The following is a 24,220-nucleotide window of genomic DNA, read 5'->3' as shown; positions in this document are numbered from 1 at the left end:
CCAAAACCCAGCCGGGCCTCAGCGTGGAATGCAAACATGTGTGTTCCCAGCTCAGGTCGGCAGGGCTGCCGGCAGGTGTCGGCATTGCCAGGGCTGAAGATAAGCATGCTTTCCCAGCAGGGCCCTAGACTCTGAACCTGGCGCTGCCCAACCAGGGCCACCCTGGCCTGGGTCCAAAGCAGATGACGCAGCCTCCCTGCTTGGGCTGTTTATGTGTGACACAGAAGGGCAGGGACAGGGGGAACCTGTTCTCAGCTGGGCCCCCTCCCTCGCTCCACATACAGCACCAGGCTGGTGAACTCTGCACCCTGCCCTGACCCTACTGTCATCAACTCCATCCTGTCCCACACCCCGTAACACCCAGCTGGGCAGGACCTACCTTCACTTCCTCTGAAGTGCCAAGCCTCACCCCAGAGCCAGCTGCATTCTAGCAGCCAGTGAGTAACTCCCACACAGAGCAGGCCACAGGCCGCTAGCTCTTTGTTCTCCCATGGCCTTGGCAGCGCTCACCCCGACAGAGCGCCAGCCCCTAGTCCAGAAGCATTCGCCTGGGCTGCAGCTCTGCCTTCAAGCCCTCCCACATTACTTCCAGGTCAGCAGTATCAGCTTAATGTCCCCCCTCCCCCCAGGCTGGCTGCTTAGTAAGTGGGGCTTCCCTCCCTCGTCACCATGTGCCTGCGATACAGGGCTCTTAGCACCCACCCCAATGGGGATGCACTGCCCCCTCCCAGTTCCTTCTGCCACCCCTCCCATTCCCAGCCACACAGCACTAGAAGGGAAAAGGAATTCCCCCACCAGCCAGCGTGTGGAGGAGGTTTGGGACGGGGCCCACCCCATCCCCAGCCTGTGTGAAAGAGAGCTGCTCCCAGCCAGACATCTGGGGCAGATCAGAGGCCAGGCAGAGGCAGGAGAGCCCCACAGATGGCTGGGAGCCAGGGATGTCAGGAGTTCAGGGGAATGGGGTAGAAGACACGGTTCTGGGGGGCTGAAGGAACAGAGAGCCCTGAATGGGAAGGTTTGCTTGCCCTTCACTACCACCACCCAAAGTTGATCCCCGGGCCTCCTGGAACATCAGGTCAGACGGAGCTTGGTGCAGGACCCCACAGAGAGAGGGTAGGGGGGAGACCCTATTGGCCAACTGATCCCAGTCCCATGCTGCTCTGCCAAAGGGGCCCAGGGGGAGGGGGTGGTGTTGGATAAGGGCAGTGGAAGCCCACACATCTAGGAGCCAGCACATGAGGCCTAACCCCACTGATGAGATGGGACAATCTGGGTTCCGCGTGAAGCTCCCACCCAGAGGGGACCCCTCCCCACCTCAGATTCAGTCTCTGGGCCCCCAGGCAATGTCTGCCGTCACTCCTCACTCAAAGAGTCTGGCCAGCCCGGCCTTCGTTGAGCTGCATTCCCAGGGCAGGTGCCAGCACTAGCCAGGTGCCCTGGGCACGGGGACACACCTTGGAAGGCTGGCACGCCAGCTGCCTCCCCATGAGGCCACATCAGTAGCTAGGGCAGGCTAGCAGAAGCCCCATTGCTGGAGGCCGCACCCCAGAGCAGTGCAGACAATTCCCTCCCCCAGTTGGGCTTTTCCAGCTCCAGCGTCATCATAGAGAGATAAAGGTTTGACAGCGACACCTGCCAAGGCCACCGGACACAGCCAGTATCACAGCCTGGCAGGGCGGGGCACAGCACCAGCCAGCCGCCCACGGCCCTGGGCACGCAGCAGCAGCAAGCAGAGGGTTAAAGCAGCGCCATGCACACGTCACCACGGCTCCCACCACCCAGGGCCTGCCACTGCAACAAAAGGGCCTCGGCACTCCGGGAGACAATACAGAGCAGCCCAAGGGCTGGAGAGTAAGGCGCTGGGGGTGTCGGGCACAGCAGCCCCCTCTGCCCATCCAAGATAAGACACAAATAGAGGAACAAACACAGCCTTCAGTCAAAACCCTTTGCCGGCCAGGTCCCTTCCGCCCTGCCACCGCCGGGAGAGACACCTGCCCACCCAGGGCCTCAGGGAGAGCCAGCCAGGGAGAGAAAAATACATGGAGATTAAATCCCAGCCCTTCTGTATCCCCCCCACTCCACCCTCTCCAATCGCAGAGCAGGCCTGGGGACAGATTGCAGACAGGGCTGGGGGGGATAGACCAGCACACACAACCCCCTCACACCCAGTCCCCATCTTCCTGAATATTCAGACAGCCCTTTCATATGTCGCAGCTGCTGGGAGGGAGGGTCTGCACTGCAGGTGACAGACCCACACTTGCCACCGCCACCACCCCCCCACACACACACACACACACACACCACGCAGCCCTATCCCTGGTGCAGCACAACCCACCAGGGCCAGAAAAAGCCCCTCTGGGCACTGAGATGGAGGGCAAAAACTCCAGTCTATTGTTCGGGCTGGGCGTTTACAGAGCCAGCCAGATGCCAGGCCATACAGCAGGAGCTCCCGGAAACAAGGGCCCTGCTAGGAAGAGGCATGGCAGGGTTATGGCACAGGGGAGGGACCCCTCTTTGCCCCCAGCTCTGAGCAGGCAGGTGAGTGGAGCTGGGGGACTCCCTCCCTTCCCCCTCCCTCCAGAAAAAAAGAGACCCCATCAGCCCCACTGCAGCAGTTAAGTGCTCTCCCACCGCAATAAGGTGTGGAATGGGGGTACTGGACATCTCCCCCACCCCACAAGGGACCCATCCCCAGGGAGGAGCATAGAGGCCTTTGTCAACAGCAGGGGGTGTGACCAGCAGAGCCCAAATCCCCCCAAAGCCAAACCCAGGCAGAGGAGTGGTCACCACCACCCCACTCCTGCCAGGGAGAAAATCAGGCCCCTCCCCTCAGGGACCCCCAAACCAGCCACCTACATTTGACAGAGAGCAGGCAAGGGGACAAGGAAGAGGAAATTCCCCACAAACCAAGTCTCCTCCCCATGTACTCTGGATTTTCGTTCCCCCCCCCCGCTTCAGACTACAGCTCATCTCTCCCCCCATAATCCGGATTGCCCAGACTCCCTCTTCCTCCTTCCACCCTGTGATCCGGGATCTCCTGGCCCATACCCACCTCCACATAATCCAACCCCCTCTTCTCTCCCTACCCCCTATATCCTGGACTTCCCCCTCCCGGGCCTTTGGAGTTTTCCAAAGCTTCCTCAGTACCTACCCCCGCAACCCCTATAATCCAGGAACCCCCCCCCCAATCCCTGCCTCCATCTACCCCCCAGCCCCGTATAATCCAGATCCCCCTCTTCTTCCCAGGTGCACCCCCCTCCCATGTAGCTGCCCTCCCTCTCCAACACTCCCTCCGGCCCCCCAGCACGTACCCCCTCCAAGCCCCCTATAATGCAGAACCCCCCCCCCCCCGCCAGATCCCCAGGCCCTTCTAGCTCCCCCAGCCCCGTATAATCCCGATCCCCCTTTCCACGCCCCTCCCCGCCTCCTCGCGGCGCCTCCCGTCTCCCCTGCCCCCCAGCCGGCCCGCGGTACCTGCGCCCCCGTAGCCCTTGGCCAGCGCCCAGGCCAGGCTGGCGGCGCTGCGCGCCCGGGGGAAGTCATACTGATCCAGGGGCTTGATCTCGGGCACCAGGAAGCTTTTCCTCATCGCCGCGGCGGCAGCGGGGGCGGCGGCCACCATGGCCCGGCCCGGCGGCTCAGCAGCCCCGCTCCATGGGGAAGGGGGCCGGCGCCCCGCCCGCGGCTGGTGCTGCACAAGCGGCCGGCGGCGACCGCATCCCCAGCGCGTCTCCGTCTCCTCCTCCCCCAGCCCCGGCCGCGGCGGCTCCCAGGTGGCGAGCGCAGCGCCCGCCCCCCATGTGATCGCGGCGGCTGTCACTCAGCGCAGGGGGCGGGGCTCGCGGCCAGGTATTTGCCCTGGGCGGGGCGGGGGCAAGAGCGAGGGGGCCCGCCCGTGCAGCCGCCCCGCGCCTGCTGCCCGCATCTGCCCGCACTGGGGCGAAGGGCTGGGAGCCAGCCGGGGGGCTCTGCAGGCTCATCCCCCCCCCCCCAGCAATGGGGCTCTGCGGACCCATCTGCCCCCCCCCCCCCCGCAATGGGGCTCTGCGGACCCATCTGCCCCCCCCCCGGCAATGGGGCTCTGCGGACCCATCTGCCCCCCCCCCCCCGGCAATGGGGCTCTGCAGGCTCATTCCCCCCTCCCCAGCAATGGGGCTCTGCAGATCCATCTGCCCCCCCCCAGCAATGGGGCTCTGCAGGCTCATTCCCCCCCCCCCCCCAGCAATGGGGCTCTGCAGACCCATCTGCCCCCCCCCCGGCAATGGGGCTCTGCAGGCTCATCCCCCCCCCTCAGCAATGGGGCTCTGCGGACCCATCTGCCCCCCCTCCCCAGCAATGGGGCTCTGCAGACCCATCTGCCCCCCCCCCCAGCAATGGGGCTCTGCAGGCTCACCCCCCCCCCCAGCAATGGGGCTCTGCGGACCCATCTGCCCCCCCCCGGCAATGGGGCTCTGCAGGCTCATTCGCCCCCCCCCCCCCGCAATGGGGCTCTGCAGACCTATCCGCCCGGCAATGGGGGGCTCTGCAGACCCATCCACTCAGCTCCCCCGCACATACAGGGAGGCGGATGCCCCCGCCCCCCATTGCTGCTGTCTGGGCCGCGCATGTTGGGAGGAAAAAAGCCACTTCGCTCTGCGGGGAAGAGACACAAAGGGGCTGCGGGCGGGGAACAGCTCCAAGGCGCTGCGGCCTCGGGCTGGGCCCTCGCCTCAGGGTGTGTGAGAGAGATCCCCCTCCCCCCCCCCCCCCCGTGTGTGTGTGTGTGTGTGTGTGTGCGAGAGAGAGAGATCCCCCCCCGTGTGTGTGCGCGAGAGAGCGATCCCCCTACGCTCCCCCCGTGTCTGTGTGTGTGTGCGAGAGAAAGAGAGAGAGAGATCCCCCTCCCCCCCCACCCCTGGGGTGTGTGTGTGTGTGTGTGTGTGTGTGTGAGAGAGAGAGAGAGAGAGAGAGCGATCCCCCTACGCTCCCTCCGTGTCTGCGTGTGTGTGTGAGAGAGATCCCCCTAAGCTCCCCCCGTGTGTGTGTGTGTGTGTGTGACAGAGATCCTCCTAAGCTGCCCCACCCTGTGTGTGCATGTGTGTGAGAGAGTGAGAGATCCCCCTATGCTCCCCCCACAGTGTGTGTGAGAGAGAGAGATCCCCCCACGCTCCCCTCCCCCCCCGTGTGTGTGAGAGAGCGATCCCCCTCCGCTCCCCCGTGTCTGTGTGTGTGTGTGAGAGAGAGATCCCCCTAAGCTCCCCCCATGTGTGTGTGTGAGAGAGAGGTCCCCCTACTCTCCCCCATGTGTGTGTGAGAGAGAGAGATCTCCCATACTCCCCCCGTATGTGTGTGAAAGAGAGAGATCCCCCTACACTCCCCCCACAGTGTGTGTGTGTGAGAGAGAGAGAGGTCCCCCTACTCTCCCCCATGTGTGTGTGTGAGAGAGAGATCTCCCATATTCCCCTTGTATCTGAGAATGAGAAATCCCATGCACTTCCATATGCAGTGTTTATGAGATCCCCCTATGCCCCCACGTTTGTGTGTGTTTCTGTGATTACCCCTACACGCCCAGTGTGTGCGTGAGAGAGAGACCCCCTACACTCTCCATGTGTGTGACCCCAATATACTCCCAATATGTGTGTGTGTGTGTAACCCTCCTCATGTATGAATGACTGCCCCACCACCAGGCTCCCCTGTGTGTGTCTGCGTGAGACACCCCATCCTCTCTCCATCAGTGCGTGGGGGGGTTGTGTCACACTAGTGCACACTCAGCCCAGCCCAAGGGCCTGTGTGTTACATGAAGCACCCAGACAATGACTGCAGGGCTGGGGCCTTGCTGAATTTGGTGTGGAAACACACCCCCTGCAAAATAGCTGAGCTGAGCTGCCCAGCAGGGAGCTGTATGCCAGCTCTGTTCCACACACACCCTGACACATACACCTGGGGTGCAGGACCAGGGGTAGAAATCAGTGCCAGGGCCCCTCCCCTGACTGCCACATTCTACAGCAAGAAGAAAAACTGCACGGTCTTTAAATGCCCCATGGGGCAGGGCCATAGTAACACAGCACCCTGTGGGGCAGGGTCATAGTAACCAGCACCCCGTGGGACAGAGCTATAGTAACCAGCACCCCATGGGACAGGACCATAGTAACCTGCACCCCGTGGGACAGGACCATAGTAACCTGCACCCCGTGGGGCAGGGCCATAGTAACCCAGCACCCCCATGGGACAGGGCTATAGTAACCCAGCACCCCCATGGGACAGGGCTATAGTAACCAGCACCCCGTGGGGCAGGGCTATTTCCGCAGTGCTCAGAGGAGTAAGTTACATAGCAAGGGCTGTGCAGGGGACTGAGCCTGGCTCTCCAGCAGTCCGGGCCAGGCCTTTGCCACATCTTCTCTGCAGCGGGGGAGAGGGGCTTGCAGGTGGAAGCATTATTTGCCTGAAATTGGGGATCAGGCTTGGCTCCCCACCTGCCACACCCAGCGTTTATTTTATTTGTGTCTTCAGATGTTTATTCCTTCACCCTGTGCCCAGGCTGTGAATTGATGGCTGGGCCCTGTACTGCAGAGCAAACACATGGGTTCAAACAAATGAACTCTCTAGTTGGCTGATGACAAAACAGTCAAGGGGAACTCAAGCATCCCCATGCCCTCTCTCTGCTCTAACTACTACTACTGGACCCTCTCCCCTTACAAAGATGGGATAGAACCCAGGAGTCCCAACTCCCTGCTCTAGCCACTAGACCCCGCTCCCATCCCAGAGCCAGGGATAGAACCTAGGAGACCTGCTGCCCAGCCCTCTCTGCTCTATGCACTAGATCCCACTCCCAGAGCTGGGAATAGGAGCTAGGAATTCTGGCTCTCATCAACCCCATTCTAACATGCCAGACCCCACTCCCTTCCCAGAGCTGGGACTAGATCCCAGGAGTCCTGATTCCGAGCTCCCATACACTAACCACTGGACCGCACTCCCCTCCCGGTCATGTGTAGTTATACTCCCTTCCAGGGGCCGGATCCTGCACTCCTGAACAAATGGGAGCCTGAGCAAGTTCTCTGTGGAGGATCCATCATCAAAGCGCATGGGGCCTGATCTAGCAAATACCCCTCCCCTGGGAACAGCCTTGCTGTCTGCAGTGGGCAAGCAGCTCGACCTGGGTCATTTGTGGGCATTGGCAGGATTGGGTCTGTCACATGCTCCCTTTGCTCCCCCGTGGAAAATAAAATGAAATCTGTGAACTGGGGTGGGGCAGCCCTCAGGGCCCTGAATAAGTGACTGGGAGTGAGAGAGCTCCCCAGGCCAGGGCTCAGTCGGCGTCCATGAAGCACCTCCCAGAGCCACTGCCTCCCAGCTGTATTACAATATATACGGCAGCCTCCAACAGGGAAAGGCCTGATCTGCTTGCAGGAGCACTTACACCAGCACCTGTGTGGACACGCTTAATCCAGATTGATCTAGCCGTCTGAATCAACTTCAGCTAAGCCACTCTAAGGGCCTGTCTATACTTAAAACGCTGCATTGGCGCAGCTGTGCCATGGTAGCACTTTAATGAGGACCAGGGGCGGCTCTACCAATTTTGCTGCCCCAAGCAGTCGCCGCCAAATTGCCAACTGGTGCTAGAGCAGCGGAGCTGCCGCCGAATTGTTGCCGCGGGACACGGACGGTCACCCCATTCTGGCTGCCGCCCCAAGCACCTGCTTGGAAAGCTGGTGCCTGGAGCCGGCCCTGATGAGGACTCTCCGTGCCACCAGAAGAGAGCTCTCCCGTAGCGTAGTTAATCCAATTCCCCGAGAGGCGGTAGAAGCTTTCCTGACATAGAGCTGTCTACACAGAGGGTTAGATTGATGTAACTATATTTCTTAGGGGGGTGGATTTTTTTATCCAGCCTGTTCTTAAAAACCTCCAGTGACGGGGATTCCCAATCGCCCTTTGAACCCTGTTCCAGAGCTTAATTACTCTTATCGTTAGAAAGTTTTTCCTAATATCGAATCTAAATTTTTCTTGTTGCAAATTAAGCCCATTACATCTGTCCTACCTGCAGTGGACATGGAGAACAATTGACCGCTGTCCCCTTTAAAACAGCCCTTCACATATTTGAAGGCTGCTATCAGGTTCCCCCTCAGCCTTCTTTTCTTAAGACTAAACCTGCCCAGTTTTTGTAACTTTTCCTCATACATCAGGTGTTCTAGACCTTTAATCATTTTTGTTTCTCGCCTCAGGACTGTCTCCAATTTGTCCACGTCATTCCAAAAGTGGGGCACCTGGAACTGGACACAGGACTCCCGCTGGGGCGTCCCCAGTGCCGAGTAGAGTGGGACAGTTTCCTCCTGTGTCTTACATAGGACACTCTTGTTAATATACCCCGGAATGGTATTAGCCTGCATCACGCTGTTGATTCATATTCAGTTTGTGAGCCACTGTAACCCCCAGATCCTTTTCAGTCGCAAAGGTACCTAGCCAGGTTTTCCCATACTGTAGTTATGCATTTGAATTTTCCTTCCTAAGTGTAGTACTGTGCATGTGCCTTTATTGAATTTCATCTTGTTGATTTCAGACCGATTATCTAATTTGTCAAGGTTGTTTTGAATTCTAATCCCCTCTTCCAAAGTGCTTGCAATCCCTCCCAGCTTGGTGTCATCCACACATTTTAAGCATACTCCATTATCCAAGTCATTAATGAAAATATTGACTAGTACCAGACCAAGGACTGACCCTTGTGGGACCCCACTAGACATGTCTGTGACGTTTCACCCCACAATGCTTTCCAGAAATATGCTTATGAGTGTAAATATGACATAACTGGAATAGGTTTTATGCTAGATATGTCATGTAACATATCTCTGCAAAGGTTATGATCTATTGGATATATCCATCCTATTTGTATGCATGTATCATTTTTGTATTCGAAGTTATGAATATTGGCTATGTACTTGTTTGATTTTAAGTAGCCTCAGTGAAGCATTTGGTCAGCTTCTGGAGAAAAGACTATTCTCCGTAAGTGCCCAATCAAGAAACACTTAAGCTGACAATGAACTTTGAGAGATGTCAGTCCACATCTGAACTTTCCTGGGAATGTGGCATTGGCCTGTAAAGAACTGAGTCATGTATGGACATGTGACTTGCCCATGTGACTCCAAAACTCCATCTTGCAGCTGGATTCTGCATAGGAGAGGGGAAGGTGTTTCCACCCACAAGAGAGAGACTATATAAGCCCCTGGGGAAACCCCTCCATTTTGTCTTCAGCAGGCTCAAGAGATAGCCTCTCCACCCCAAAGGATATCTGAAAGAAACTGGAACAATGGACGGTAACTACAGGGGTGTGAGTGATTGCTGGACCCAGACTAGGAGTAAGTCTAGTCTGTAAAAGAAGTTTATTGGAACATCTCTGAGGGTGAGATTTACCTGCATTTAGTTTTTTACTGTATTAGGCTTAGACTTGTGTGTTTTATTTTATTTTGCTTGGTAATTCACTTTGTTCTGTCTGTTATTACTTGGAACCACTTAAATCCTACTTTTTCTATTTAATGAAATCACTTTTTACTTATTAACCCAGAGTATGTATTAATACCTGGGGGGCAAACCGCTCTGCATATCTCTCTATCAGTGTTACAGAGGGCGAACAATTTATGAGTTTACCCTGTATATGCTTTATACAGGGTAAAATGGATTTATTTGGGGTTTGGCCCCCATTGGGAGCTGGGTATCAAAGACAGGAGCACTTCTTAAACTGTTTTCAGTTAAGCCTGCAGCTTGTGGGGGACGTGGTTCAGTCTTGGTCTGTGTTTGCAGCAGGCAAGCGTGTCTGGCTCTAAGAAGGCAAGGTACTGAAGTCCCAAGCTGCCAGGGAAAACAGGCTCAGAGGTAGTCTGGGCACATCAGGTGGCAGTCCCAAAGGGGGTTTCTGTGACCCCATCCATCACAATGTCCTCTGACTTTGACAGCGAACTATTGATAACTACTCTGAGTACAGTCTTTCAACCAGTTGTGCAGTTACAGTAATTTAATCTAGACTATACTTCCCCAGTTTGTGTATGAGAATGTCATGTGGGACTGTCAAAAGCCTCACTAAAATCAAGATATATCAGGTCTACTCTTTTCCCCCCTACCACTAGGCCAGTAACCCTGTCAGAGAAGGAAATTAGTTTGGTTTGCCATGACTTGCTCTTGACAAATCTATTCTGGCTATCCCTTAACCCTACTATCCTCTAGGTGCTTAGAAACTGATTGTTTAATCATTCATTCCAGTATCTGTCCAGGTATCGAAATTCGGCCTGAGGGGCATAGTGGAAGGAGTAAGGGAAGCAGTAAGCACAGGCATGGGAATTCAGAGCCCTGGACAATACTGGGAATATCTGAGCTGATAAAGGGGTCATTTTGGGAGGTAAACAAGTGATTTAAGGAAAGATTGAGAGGTTAACTCTGCAGAGGCTAGCGGGAATTGAACCGTTGAAAGATGAGAAAATGTTAGAGGGAAAGTATTTTAGGAAGAGAATTCTTGGTTTCTTTGCAGCCATTCTGAAGGAAAATGGGCCCTTTTCCAAAGGAATGGTCTGTAAATAATAACTGCAGAAGGCAGAGAAACAATCTGATTTAAATCATTTGACGATGGACAATTTAGTCAAAATCACTAAAAGAACATAAGGGTTTTCCATTAGAACTTAACTGCATCCATATGCATAAAAGGGAATGTAATCTGTATACAGCTGTGTAAAAATAATTAAAGCAGTGTAAGGGATGTTAAGAAAAAGTGTGTGTGTGTGTCAGGTTTCAGAGTAGCAGCCGTGTTAGTCTGTATCCGCAGAAAGAAAAGGGGTACTTGTGGCACCTTAGACTAAAAAATTTATTTGAGCATAAGCTTTTGTGAGCTACAGCTCACTTCATCGGATGTATGCAGTGGAAAATACAGTGGGGAGATTTTATGTACACAAAGAACATGAAACAATGGGTGTTACCATACACACTGTAACAAGAATGATCAGGGATAGCTCAGTGGTTTGAGCTTTGGCCTGCTAAACCCAAGGTTGTGAGTTCAATCCTTGAGGGGGCCATTTAGGGATATGGGGCAAAAATTGGGGATTGGTCCTGCTTTGAGCAGGGGGTTGGACAGTTGGGGGGTGGGGGGGAATAAACATGGGGAAATAGTTTTACTTTGTGTTATGACCCATCCACTCCCAGTCTTTATTCAAGCCTAAGTTAATTGTATCCAGTTTGCAAATTAATTCCAATTCAGCAATCTCTCGATGGAATCCGTTTTTGAAGTTGTGTTTTTTGTTTGGTTTTTTGTTTTTTTGAAGAATTGCCACTTTTAGGTCTGTAATCAAGTGACCAAAGAGATTGAAGTGTTCTCCGACTGGTTTTTGAATGTTATAATTCTTGACGTCTGATTTGTCCATTTAGTTTTTTACGTAGAGACTGTCCAGTTTGGCCAATGTACATGGCAGAGGGGCATTGCTGGCACATGATGGCATATATCACATTGGTAGATGGGCAGGTGAACGAGCCTCTGATAGTGTGGCTGACGTGATTAGGCTGTATGATGGTGTCCCCTGAATAGATATATGGACACAGTTGGCAACAGGCTTTGTTGCAAGGATAGGTTTCTGAGTTAGTGTTTTTTGGTGTGTGTGTGTAAATATACTGTGTAAATATGTTAAAAAAAACACACCTGGTTTGTAAAACTCTTGTTTTGTAGGTTTAAGATGAATTGGTTGGATTTTTTTTTTTTAAATAATACCACTAAAAATCCATTTGAATCTTTAATTCAAAGTTGCGAAACTGACAGACACCTTTTTGCCAGACACAGGTAACTAGTGTTGTTCGGCTTTGGTATTTAGCATTTAACCCTTAAGGTACCTCAATGATTTATAAAGTTTTAATGTTTTTAAATAAAGACCAAAGTCATGCAGTAATAAGGGGCAGCCAGAACCAGGAGAAAGGGGAGAGATTCTGGATCCCTTTTGTTGGGAGGGAAAGGACAAAATAGCAGATAAGAGCAGCAGTAAAAGAATAAGAAATGAAAAAGACAATGCTCCTCTAGAGCAACAGCAGGGGTGAGGTGCACAAAGAAGCAATGTTAGGAACACTGAGTCTTAAGGTGGCTCTGAGTAATCGGACTGACGCTTTGATAAGGGTACATGAAAACTCTGACTACAAAAGAAACAGTTACATCTTATGTAAAAATTGCTATGGCTAATATAATGTTAAACTATGGAAGGAATGCACCTCCTATGACATACGCAGTGTATATTGGAGAAGGGGTAAAAGAAAGGCAAACAAAACATGCTACTTAATTAACATCCTCCACGTGCTCCAAAAAGGAGCCACAATAGGTTGTATTTTCTTTCTCCAAGATCGCTGTGTGTTTTGGAAGCAGGAGTTGAAAGTGAAAAGTAATCAGAACTCTGGAAGTGGACTGTGTCCCTTTTAAGACTGTCTCTGAGCTGCTTGCTAGTAGCTTTGGATCCAAAAGAAAGGCAGAAAGCCTCTGTGTGGATGCAAATTACCTAGCTGCTAGAGGAAGGAGAGAACTGCCTATAAATGGCAGCACAAAGGAGCTGCAGATAATGGACATACCTGGTCAGCAAATAAGCTACTTGTAAGCAAGAAGAATCAGATTATGACCCTCCAGGAAAGGAAAGTGGGGGAAAAAGTCAAGCCTGAGAATAAACTTGTCTAAATAAAAGGCATGGAACAAAAGGACACTTATAAACACCCACTTGTAATAGATTTTGGTGCTAATGTTGTTGTGAATATTAAACATTGGGATAAATTGAATGTTAATGAGTAATCCTGTAACAATGCATCATGTGTATGATTTTTGGAAAAAAACTTTAAAGGCATCTGGTAATAATGCTTCTCAGTTATTACCTGTGAATAAACTTTAAAGCTTGGCACAGCAGAAAAAACATTACAAACCTGATCTGCTGTATAAGAAGGGAAACTGAGGTACACCACCTAATGAATTTAATAACCAAACAGTGGGATAATTCACCCTAAACCCTTAAAAGGTAGAAGCCATTGAAACCTGGCCTGTCTATAGAACAAAAACACAGGAAAGTATGGGGGTAATTCCTTTGTTTTCATAGAATCCTAAAGATTAGGGTTGGAAGAGACCTCAGGAGGTCATCTAGTCCAACCCCCTGCTCAAAGCAGGACCAACCTCAACTAAATCCTCCCAGCCAGGGCTTTGTCAAGACGCACCTTAAAAACCTCTAAGGATGGAGATTCCACCACCTCCCTAGGTAACCCATTCCAGTGCTTCACCACCCTCCTAGTGAAATAGTGTTCCTAATATCCAACCTAGACCTCCCCCACTGCAATTTGAGACCATTCCTCCTTGTGCTGTCATCTGCCATCACTGAGAACAGCTGAGCTCCATCCTCTTTGGAACCCCCCCCGCCCCTTCAAGTAGTTGAAGGCTCCTATCAAATCTCCCCTCACCCTTCTCTTCTGCAGACTAAATAACCCCAGTTCCCTCAGTCACGTGCCCTAGCCTCCTAATAATTTTCGTTGCTCTCCACTGGACTTTCTCCAATTTGTCCACACACTTTCTGTAGTGGAGGTCCCCAAATAGGACACAATACTCCAAATTTGGCCTTACCTGTGCCGAATAGAGGGGAATAATCACTTCCCTCGCTCTGCTCCTACTAATGCAGCCCAATATGCCACTAGCCTTCTTGGCAGGAAGCCACACTGCTGACTCATATCCAGCTTCTCATCCACTGTAATCCCCAGGTCCTTTTGTGCAGAACTACTGCTTAGCCAGTCAGTCCCCAGCCTCTAGCGGTGCATGAGATTCTTCCATCCTAAGTGCAGGACTCTGCACTTGTCCTTGTTGAACCTCATCAGATGTCTTTTGGCCCAATCCTCCGATTTCTCTAGGTCACTCTGGACCCTATCCCTATCCTCCAGCATATCTACCTCTCCCCTCAGTTTAGTGTCATCTGTGAACTTGCTTAGGATGCAATCCATCCCATCATCCAGATCATTAATGAAGATATTGAACAAAACCAGCCCCAGGACCAACCCCTGGGGCACTCTGCTTGATACTGGCTGCCAGCTAGACATTGAGCTGTTGAGCCCAATCTAGCTAGCTTTCTATCCACCTTATATTCCATTCATCCAGCCCATACTACTTTACCTTGCTGGCAAGAATACTGTGGGAGACCGTGTCAAAAGCTTTGCTAAAGTCAAGATATATGTCAACCGCTTTCCCCCATCCATAGAGCCAGTTATCTCTTCATAGAAGGCAATCAGGTTGGTTAGGCATGACTTGCTCTTGGTGAATCCATGTTGACTGTTTTTGACCACTATCTTCTCCTCCAAGTGCTTCAAAATGGATTCCTGGAGGACCTGCTCCATGATTTTTCCAGGGACTGAGGTGAGGCTGACAGGTCTGTAGTTCCCCAGATTCTCCTTCTTCCCTTTTTTAAAGATGGGCACTATATTTGCCTTTTTCCAATCGTTTGGGACCTCCCCCGATCACCACGAGTTTTCAAAGATCATGGCCAATGGCTCTGCAATCACATCAGCCAACTCCCTCAGCATCCTTGGATGCATTAGATCGAGACCCATGGACTTGCGCATGTCCAGCTTTTCTAAATAGTCCTTAAGCTGTTCTTTCACCACTGGGGGCTGCTCACCTCTTCCCCATACTTTGCTGCCCTGTCCAGCAGTCTGGGAGCTGACCTTGTCTGTGAAGACCAAGGCCAAAAAAAAGCATTGAGTACTTCAGCTTTTTCCACATTATCTGTCACTAGGCTGCCTCCTCCATTCAGTAAGGGTCCCACACTTTGCCTGCAATCAGAAAGGAAATTTGTAAAAGGAGGGAGTATATTTTAAGCAATAATCTGTGTGTCTCTCACACACACACACACGCACCACACAAAGGGGGTAGAAAAATGTTTTTTGCCTTTCAGAACTTTAGGACAAGCTGGTACCAGCTGAAGAGCAACCCAGAATGCCATCTACTGTTGCGACAAAGATTGTGTTTTATGGTTTGTGTTTGTCTTGTTGCTAGCATTGTTGTGTATTATTTTAAAGGATTCTGCATTAGGCAGAAAAGGATTAAGTATTTTAATTGTAGTTACAGAAAACAATGTTGCAGAAGGGCGGAGGTCAAGGAATGCCAGTCTGTTAACAGGGAAACATGCACAGGTGGTAAAGGCAGAATATGCATGGGACACAAGGTTTATCTGTTGGTGGGAATGGAAGGATGTACACAAACAAATTTGAAGCACAAAGTGAAATTACTAAGGGAAAGAAGGGTATGTGAAAACATTGGTTACTGAAAAAAAAAATCGGTAATAATTGGCAAGTCTTAATCAACTTCCAGTATGTACGGCCAGCTGCGTGCACCTGGGTGTTGTAATGGCCTTCCTTTTCTTACATTTAATTTTATACAACACCTTCCCTGATTAGTATAAGGGGCAGTAAAGTAAAGGCCCAGTGAGGGTAGAGCTGCTCTAACACTATCTTAATGTGAACTACTGAAGGTTATTGGATTTGCCTGGGAGCCAGGAGGGGTGGGTAGCCTAAAAAATGCTCTCGCGTGTATTGAAAACTGCTCTGGGTGAAATTGGATTAGGAGCTGGAGTACTGGATGCTACTAACAGAGAGGTAATGGCAAACTAAATTATGTTACAGCTGAAATAGAAAAATTAGGAAAGCCCATCAGTGCATCCTTGTCAAAATTAAGAATGAGACAACAATTATTTTCTAAAATACTGCCAGTATGGCAACAGCAAGGTAAAAAGTATTTGTTACTTTCAGTAGGGACTATGGAATCAATATAAGAAAATGTGTCCTTAGCATTAGCCTGTACACAGGCCCAGGAAACAAATCAGCAATTGGTCATTCAAATAATCCGGGAAGGCATGCAAGGAAATTTGCCTTTGTATACAAAGTTGTTGGGAAAACGTTACGGAAGGGGAGAGACCATTAATGGCATGGTGGAAATTGGTAAATTTTACCCTAAATAAAGATCAAATTGTTCTACAAGCTTATACAGTAACTGTACACCCCAGTCTCACTACTGGTATATATCCAGTCGTACCTGTGGGAATCCAGTTAACAAAAAATTTGCTTATGTATTCCACTGATCATATTCCTGGGTATATAAAGAAAAACCATTGACATGTTTCAGTGTGTAGCCTATGAGAATTTGGGATGTGTATGAGGATCAAAATTTACAAGAGGTGAATATTTCTATGTTCAAGACCAAGGAACCCAAAGATGTATGTTTAATGTATTCACTAAACAAAAGTCAGCTGTTGTATATGCAGGAAGGGGATGTGTTTCTGTTGGACGTCATTGTCCAATGGTGGTGTAGACGATAAGGAATTGTATTTTATGACTTATTTAGTTTTTGCAATATTACAAAGATTAAAAGTTGTGATTTTAAATACTATGTACCTGTATGGACTGTAAACTACTTGAAACTTAAACCACACGTGTAACACCTGTAACCTGAGGCATGACTATGACCATGATAAGAAAATTGTTAATCCATCCTATGTTACATTTGCATTTACAATATATACTGCACAAACGGAGAACATGTATTGAAGTACAACCTAATACAGACATCACTCATGTACTGAAAACTGTTGCAGATGCAGGATATCGTTCCTGGTGGGAAACACTATTAGGGTGGTCATCTTCTGCAACTGGTACACTAAATATCATGGTTCACCTTGTTGTGGTGATCACTGGAATCCAATTTACTTTCTTAATGAGCATAGTAGCTTTGGCTTGCTGGGTGAAGAGTACCGTTTGAAGCTGGCCTGTGCAGTCAAATAAGGCCCCTGTTAATTATACCCAGCAGGCAAGCCCAAGCTCAGCCGGTCTGCGTATTGGACTCCTGGAATAGTAGTGACAGCTTTGGAAAAAGTGTCATAAGGAGGGGACTGTATGGATAAGGCCTTTGTCTGCAGCCATATTAGGAGAGCAGCAGCCATGAGCTAAGAAGCAAAAAGTCACATCCTCACATTCCATCTACATTACATTAAAACAAGGTAATATTGAGCTGTTAAGAAGGCAATTCTGTCCTAATAGTGCCCACCATCACCAGATAAAGAAACAGATCTTAAGGTGGTTAAAGAAAACGTAGTTTGACAGCACCCTGTCTGGCAAGAAATCACTTATCAGTGGTTGCAGTTGTCAGAGTAACAGCCGTGCTAGTCTGTATTCGCAACCAGAAAAGGTTGCATCCGATGAAGTGAGCTGTAGCTCACGAAAGCTTATGCTCAAATAAATTGGTTAGTCTCTAAGGTGCCACAAGTACTCCTTTTCTGGTTGCAGTTGTGAAATTCTCATTTTTTATGGTCCCCACTTCTCTATTGTTTGTTGGTATGATCTGTGTCTAGTTACATAATTTTGCTAAGTGTAAATCCATTAAGGTGGTGGGTTATGATTTGTTAGAGAATTTTGTTACAATATATTAGAATTGGTTAGTAAAATGATTGATTAAGGTAGAGCTAAGCAAGGTTCAAGTTTCACTATATAAACTGGGGTCCAAAAGGAAATTCTTTGGAACCAACTACCAGACAAAGTCCCAAGATCAGAGCTGCCAGACCTCACACGCTGCCAATCACATTGTGCAGAAGCTGGAGCCCCCAGATGATCTGATCCTGACTGGCCAGCAGGGAAAAGTTTCTGCCTTATTGAGAGTGGTGAGCATTGTATGCATAGCGTGTGTATTCTGTTTTGGTGATTGTTAATAAATAGAGGTTAAGTAGCATATTACTGTGTAAGGCTCTTTCACTGGTAAAAGACCCTACAAACCCCCAGAGTGTAAGGTTATGCCCAGAGTCCAAAGAAGGGTAAGTGTGGTGCCTAAATTAACAGGGTTGTGCTTGAGCCCTAGGAACAGGGTAAGGGTGGGTGCCCCTAGAGTGTGCGAGTAACAGAGAATTTTGTGTGGTTTATAAGAGCGAGTGTTATGTACAATGCAACTCCTCCCTTTTTCCCAGCCTGTGCTTCCTGGACAAGCTTAATCCCTCTGCACAATAGTTCAGTCATGTGACAAGTTCTGAGGTCTCTGTTATCCCCTTCCAACCTGCCCAAGTGGGCAGTGGAAGGTTGGGCTCCCCACCCCATTCAGCCCTTGGCCTCTCTACTGGGGCTCAGCTAGTGCATGTGGGTTTTGGGCAAGTGGACGCCTGAGATGAGACCCACTAAACTGGCCTCGTGCAGAAGGCCACCAAACGGGCTGGCTAATAACCTGCCTTCCAGTAGCACCCAAAGCCATGTGCTGCCTTCTCACAGGTCTCGCTTTGCACTGTCACTGAAATGCAGCCACCTCTGGACTAGAACAGGGTCTGGCCTGGCAGCTGCTGAACAGCTGCAGTGATATGACCCAGAGAGAGGGACCCCGTAGCTAACTGCTCAGGGCGTTCAGGAGGGTGGACTAGAATTGTCGCCACTGGAATTGGGGCAGGAAGTAGGGCCCCAGGGAAAGCTCCATGGCATTGTTTTAGCTGAGGCCTAAACCTTCTCATTAACCAGACCCTCACTGGAGTTTTGGGAATAGTCTGAACCCCCCACCCTGCAGCACAGCACCCCCTAGCACCATGCTGGGGCACTGGGGTCAGCACTGACTGCAAGGGAAGAGCACCCCCTACTGAGCCCTCACCCTACTCCTTGCAGCACAGTGCCCCCACTTCACATTGGGGGCAGCACTGACCCTAGGGAGACCACCACCTAGGGAGCCCCAACTCTGCTCCCCACAGCATTGATTCATTCCATGGAGGGATCCCCATCCTAGGCCAAGCGGACTCCCAGCCTGTTGCTGGAGCACTGCTGAGCTCAGCGCCAGGGGCTAGCATGCCGGGTGCGGCTGCTGCTTCTCATCCTGAGAACCTTGATGACAGAGTTGGCCGGGCACGTCGAGGCAGGGCTGAGGCGCCGGTGCCACAGGACTCCCACGTGTTCTACCATCAAGCTCAGCATCGCTGCCCGGAGGTCTTCCCTGCAGCGAGAGCTGGGTGGGCAGCGGGCTTTGCATCCCGGTCAACCTTTCGAGCTATCACAAATGTCCTGACCTGAACTGACCCCAAAAGTCCAGGCCGTGACAGGACACACACACACACACACACACACACACACACACACACACACACACACACACACACACACACACACACACACACACACACACACACACACACACACACACACACACACACACACACACACACACACAGAATTGGCTTGGCCCTTGGGAATCCCCTGAAAAGCACAAAGGACGATATCAGTGGTTGAGGACTCCCCCATGTGCCTGCTGAACAAGTCAACTGGCTTTCCTGGGGGGACGGGGCTCAGCAGCAGGTGTTTTTTCTCTCCCCCCCCCCCCCCCCACCTTCCCTGTCTGGGATCGGAGAGAAAGCAGAATGGGGAGTTAAGGCAAGGCTGCCCAATGCCAAGTGAAGCCATTTGTCAGCACCCCTACCCCCATCTCTTTTGGAGGGATGTGCTACATGGGGGAGCCTACGTGGAGGGGCCTAGAGGGCTGCCTGGGCCCAGATCACTTCCTAGAAGGAGCCGTGAGAGAAGGGAACCCTTGGTGCAGCTTCAGGAGGAAACCGTGAAATGGGGCAAGACATGGAGGAAAGCAGGAAACTCCAGCTCCTCCCCCTCCCAGGCATTCTCCCCCCCCCCCCCCCCAACCCAGCCACTGACTGGGCCCTGGCAGAGCCCCAGCCAAGAGGAGCGGAGGGGGCAGAGGACTCCATCCATCCATTGGTTGGGGAGTGGGGGGGGGCAGGGGGTGCTGCTGATCAGCCTCAGGAGATGTCCTGTCCCAGGGACTGAGGGCATAGCCCCTGCCGCTGACACACAGCAGGGCAGAGCCATTCAAGCTGGCAAAGGGACGAGCCAAATGTCCCACGTCAGTGAGTGCAAAGAGCCAGGACCTGAGCTGAGGCCTGTGGGAGGACGCAGCCTGCCTAGGCCCAGAGCCCCAAAGTAGGTGGCTGGCATCGACGTGGCCCCGCTGCAGCTTGCGCTGGTTCGGTCACACCGGAGCAAGCTGCGGTGCTGCGTTTCTCTACTGTGAACAGCCGCAGCCCAGGCCCTAGGCGCTTCAGAGTTACAGGGTGCGTCTACACTGCAATAACAGACCCACGGCCTGGCCATGGCTGGCCTGGTCAGCTGACTCAGGTTGCGGGGCTATAAAATTGCAGTGTAGACACTTGGGCTGGCACTGGAGCCCAGAATCTGGGGGTAACGCCCCTCTTGCAAAGGGGCCATGGGCACGTTAACCCTTTGCTCCCTGGGGAATGAGCCCCTTCTCAAGCCAGCTCTGTCTAGCCCCAAGTCTGGGGTCATGCCGCTGCCCCCCACCTCCTCCCCAGACTCTTCTGTTACCCCTCCCACGCCTGGCCACCACCCCTCTTGAATTCCAAACCTCCTGCTACTCCCTATCCCCAAGCAAGGTCAGGACAACCCCCCCCCACCATGGGCCCTCCCCATTCCCTACCATGCCTTCCTGCACCCCCCCCCCCCAGGCTGACAGGAGCAGCACAGCTGGGATGGCACGGGGGTGCAGGGAGCCCTGGGGGTGGGGGATGCACTCAGCAGCCAGGAGCAGCTCAGTGGGGTCAGCGCAGGGGGTGCAGGCAGCCCTGGGGGTGGGATGCACTCAGCTGACAGGAGCAGCACAACAGGGACTGTGCAGGGAGCCTGAAGGAGCCTCCAAGATATAATTTCAGAATTTATTCCTCCTCGATCATATACTCTCAGGGGCAGGGATGCTATACCCTGGGGGTCGAGAGCCAGAGCGCTGGCTAAGGGGCATCAGCATGGGCCAGAGCTCCCTGGGCAGGAGGAGTGTGGGGAACAGAGGGGGTGAGCGCCTGGCAAACCCCAGAGCTGCTGGGACTAGGGAAGGGGCTCCAAAGGGAGACAGGTACTGGGGAGGGTTACCCAGGTAGCTTGGATTCTGGGGGGGATCTGCACAGGTGGAGGGAAGGGTTAGCAGGAGCCTTTGGACTGGAGAGGTGTGAGGGGCAGGGATAGCAGGAAAGGCTAGAGAGGGATGGGGCATAGCAGAAGTCTTTGGATTCAAGGAGTGTGGGAGCCAGGGGTGTAGGGGAGGTAGCAGGTAAGTCTGGGGGTTGGGGGGGATCAGGGTGACCCCCAGAAAGGAGGCCAGACAGAGCTGGCTTCAGGAAGGGCACATTCTCCAGGGAACAAAGGGTTACTGCAGCCATGGCCCCTTTGCAAGGGGAGGGGTATTACTCCCGGAGCCCTGGCCAGGTTCCAGGTCAGGTAATTAGCAGCCACCCCCAAACCCATCCCCCATCGGGCCAGGCGGCTGGCACATCCTGCCCCAGAGGGGGCTGCATGTCACTGGCAGAGCGAGCACTGCCGGTCGGGGGAGAGGGCGGGTGGGGCTGGGAGAATCGGGGACAATGATGTTTCCCAGTCGGCATGTTTGGCAGCACATGCCGGTGTGCCCGCCCCCCGGCACATGGACCGCATTCCGCCGCCTTGCAGGCGAGCCCAGGCAGCCAACGCCCACCCCTCCCCACACAACATCACTCCCTTGTTTTGCTTCTGGATGGGGCGTCCCCCTCTGCTCCCCACTCCCCAGCCCAGACCTTGCCCCAAGTGGCTGAGGCAGACGGGCAGGGCCTGGCTTAGGGAAGCCAGCCCCATCTTTGTGCTGGAGCACAGCAGAGGGTCAGGCCGTGGCAGGGACCCTTGCTCATCCCTGGGGGCTCCATTTCATCAGAGCCATTCTGGGGCAGCCACAAACCGCAGCCATGGCAGCAGCAGTGTATTTGGGAGCCTTGCAGCGCTTTCCCATAATGCCCAGACCCAGTGCATTCTGGGAGCCCTGCGGTGCCTGCCCATAGTGCCCAGCCCCGGTGCATTCTGGGAGCCCTGCGGTGCCTGCCCATAGTGCCCAGCCCCGGTGCATTCTGGGAGCCCTGTGGTGTCTGCCCATAGTGCCCAGCCCCGGTGCATTCTGGGAGCCCTGCGGTGCCTGCCCATAGTGCCCAGCCCCAGTGCATGGAGAAGAGGCTTTTGGATAACTCCCCAATATGACGGTTGGCGTCAGGGGATGGTTCCGGGGCCTGGTCAGCTGGACCTGAGCTAAGGAATGCCCAGGGAGCCAGGCCCAGGTGGGGTCTCTTCTCCATCTCTGGTATTGGGTGGCTGGGGGTCAGTTGCAGCCACAGTCCGGCTGGCCTCTGAATCCTGGAGCACTGGCAGTCTCTCTGCAGGAGCCTGCTGAGTCAAAGCCCGCTACCTCAACTGGATCAATGTTTAGTCCACCTAGGCTGCTTCCCACCCGTTCTTCCGCAGCTGGGAGCTGTGTGCGGGCAGGGGGTGCTGCTCCAGGGCTAGGCCAGCACACGAATTGAAATTGGGAGGTGCCATCCTTCCCTAGAGACACTAAGCAGAGGACACTGGCATCCAATGTCTGCAGAGGGGCGGGAGACCTCTCCCCTATCTTCCCCCTACAGGAGATGGGGCAAACACATGCCGAACTGTGCCCGGTTGGGAATAGGCTCAGGTCTACCACAGGGCCTGAGCAGCAAATCCAGAATGAGATTCCCCCCGCCTCCGACTCCTGACCAAAGGGATTAGAGCTATCCCGGCCTGCCCCCTGCCCAGCCAGAGGGCTGAGCCCTGCCTGTCCCACCATCGCCTCCTTATCCCTCCCACAAGAGGAGGTTGCTGGGCTCTACTCCTTTCCCATCTCTTTACCCCATGCTGGTGCCCTCCCAGGGGGGACGCCAGGCCCACCTACCCCTGGCTGTGGGGGGGCTGTCACCCCTGCTCTCTGGCAGCCTCTGGAGGAGGACAGGTCGAGGCCTGGGATGTGGGTGGAGACAACACCTGGTGGCCCTAGGGGATATCACAAAGGAGCACAGGTTTAGGGTCAGGGCACAGGACTCCTGGGTTCTCTCCCCAGCTGTGGGATGGGAGTGGGGTCTAGTGGTTAGAGCAGGGGTGGGGGGGCTGGAAGTCAGGACTTGTGGGTTCTATCCCAGCTCTGCCCCTCTCTCCCTGTGTGACTCTGGGGAATGGATGCACTTGGGGTGCACGGGAATGGAGCCCTTGCCCATCAGGACACCGAGGGGTGCACGGCATGTGGGTTTTGGGCAGGGAGCCTCCCTGGCAGGGCTGTGCCCTTCACACCCCTCAACCTACAGGGCTGTCAGGGCTGGACCAGTGCCCAAGGGACCCACGGGCCAGTGGGGGCAGGGAGGGGGGGCAATGCAAGGGAAGGAAGGGGTGGTAGGGGCTGAGGGGGGAAGTTAGGCTGGGGGAAGCTTAGGAGTGGGGAGTGAGTTTTAGTGGAGGGGGTGGGGAGTCAGTTTAGGGGTGGCTGTGGGGCAGGTGAGGGGTGCCATGGTGGTGAGTTTTGGGGATGGGGCTGAGCAGTGAGTTTCTGGGGGGGAGGGCTGGGCATGGTGAGTCCCCCAGCATAGCAGGGTCCAGAGAAGCCCCTTACAAGTCATCCACAATACCTCCATGCCCTCTCCCAACCTGCCCCAGCCCCCTCCAGGCTCCTACCCCATCTGCCAGGCCCTGGCCGGAGCCAGGGAGGGGGCAGCTGCTTGGCCTGAGATGAGGCCTCCCCGTGGCCAGCAGCCCCTGCCACTTCCCCACCTCCCAGGCCTTGCAGCAAAGGGTTAATCCCCAGGCACTGGGTTTAGCATTCCACAGAGGCTCAGTACCAGCCACGTACCCCCCCACCGCCCCACTTCCCCCATCGTGGCCTCCCTGCCCAAGAGGGTAAGAGGATTAATGGGCCCCAAACACGTCCTATTAACCCTCTGCCTGCAGTGCAGGGACCAGACACCTCTCGAGGGTGGCAGGACCAAAGGGAACAGTGTGGGGGGCGGGGGGGGGGCATATCTGCCTCTCGGGGTGGGAAATGGGGCCTGGACGCTGCCCCGCACCAGCTCTGCCAGCCAGTCCCTGCCCCCTTTCCCTCAAGGGGCTTGTCCAGACTGCAGTGAGCTAGCGCTCTCTCTCTCTCTCTCTCTCTCTCTCTCTCTGTGTGAGAGAGAGGGAGACCACTGCCCACTGTGGGGGCAGCAGATTGGAACAGCTCAGCTGTAGATCATACCCCCTCCACTGCTAAGGGAGATTCTCTAGCAGCTCCAGGGTCCTGGCCTTTGGGAGCAGCTGGCTCTGAGCTCTAGCTCAAGGAGGCAGGACTCCTGGATTCTGTCCCTGGCTCTGCTGCTGACTCACTGGGTGACCTTGGGTGAGTCTC

At 53.3% G+C, this 24,220-nt stretch overlaps 1 protein-coding gene across 4 annotated transcripts in view; it reads right to left on the bottom strand.

Annotated features, from left to right (window-relative positions):
• The window catches only part of CAMSAP3 (calmodulin regulated spectrin associated protein family member 3), a 35,092-nt gene extending 31,315 nt beyond the window's left edge, over positions 1–3,777 (bottom strand). For 3 of the 4 annotated variants that reach the window (XM_037884279.2, XM_037884281.2, XM_037884280.2), the window contains exon 1: positions 3,475–3,777. In XM_037884279.2, the coding sequence (XP_037740207.1) occupies positions 3,475–3,622 (148 nt within the window). In that variant the 5' untranslated portion in view covers positions 3,623–3,777. The remainder of the gene's footprint in view (positions 1–3,474) is intronic. The other variant, XM_037884282.2, reaches the window with a different exon arrangement.
• Positions 3,778–24,220: the final 20,443 nt, after the last annotated feature.

The sequence above is a fragment of the Chelonia mydas genome, chromosome 20, assembly GCF_015237465.2.
Source record: "Chelonia mydas isolate rCheMyd1 chromosome 20, rCheMyd1.pri.v2, whole genome shotgun sequence".
Lineage (NCBI taxonomy): Eukaryota > Metazoa > Chordata > Testudines > Cheloniidae > Chelonia > Chelonia mydas.
The sequence above is the reverse complement of the archived record's forward strand: the minus strand, read 5'-3'. Positions and strand labels throughout refer to the sequence as shown.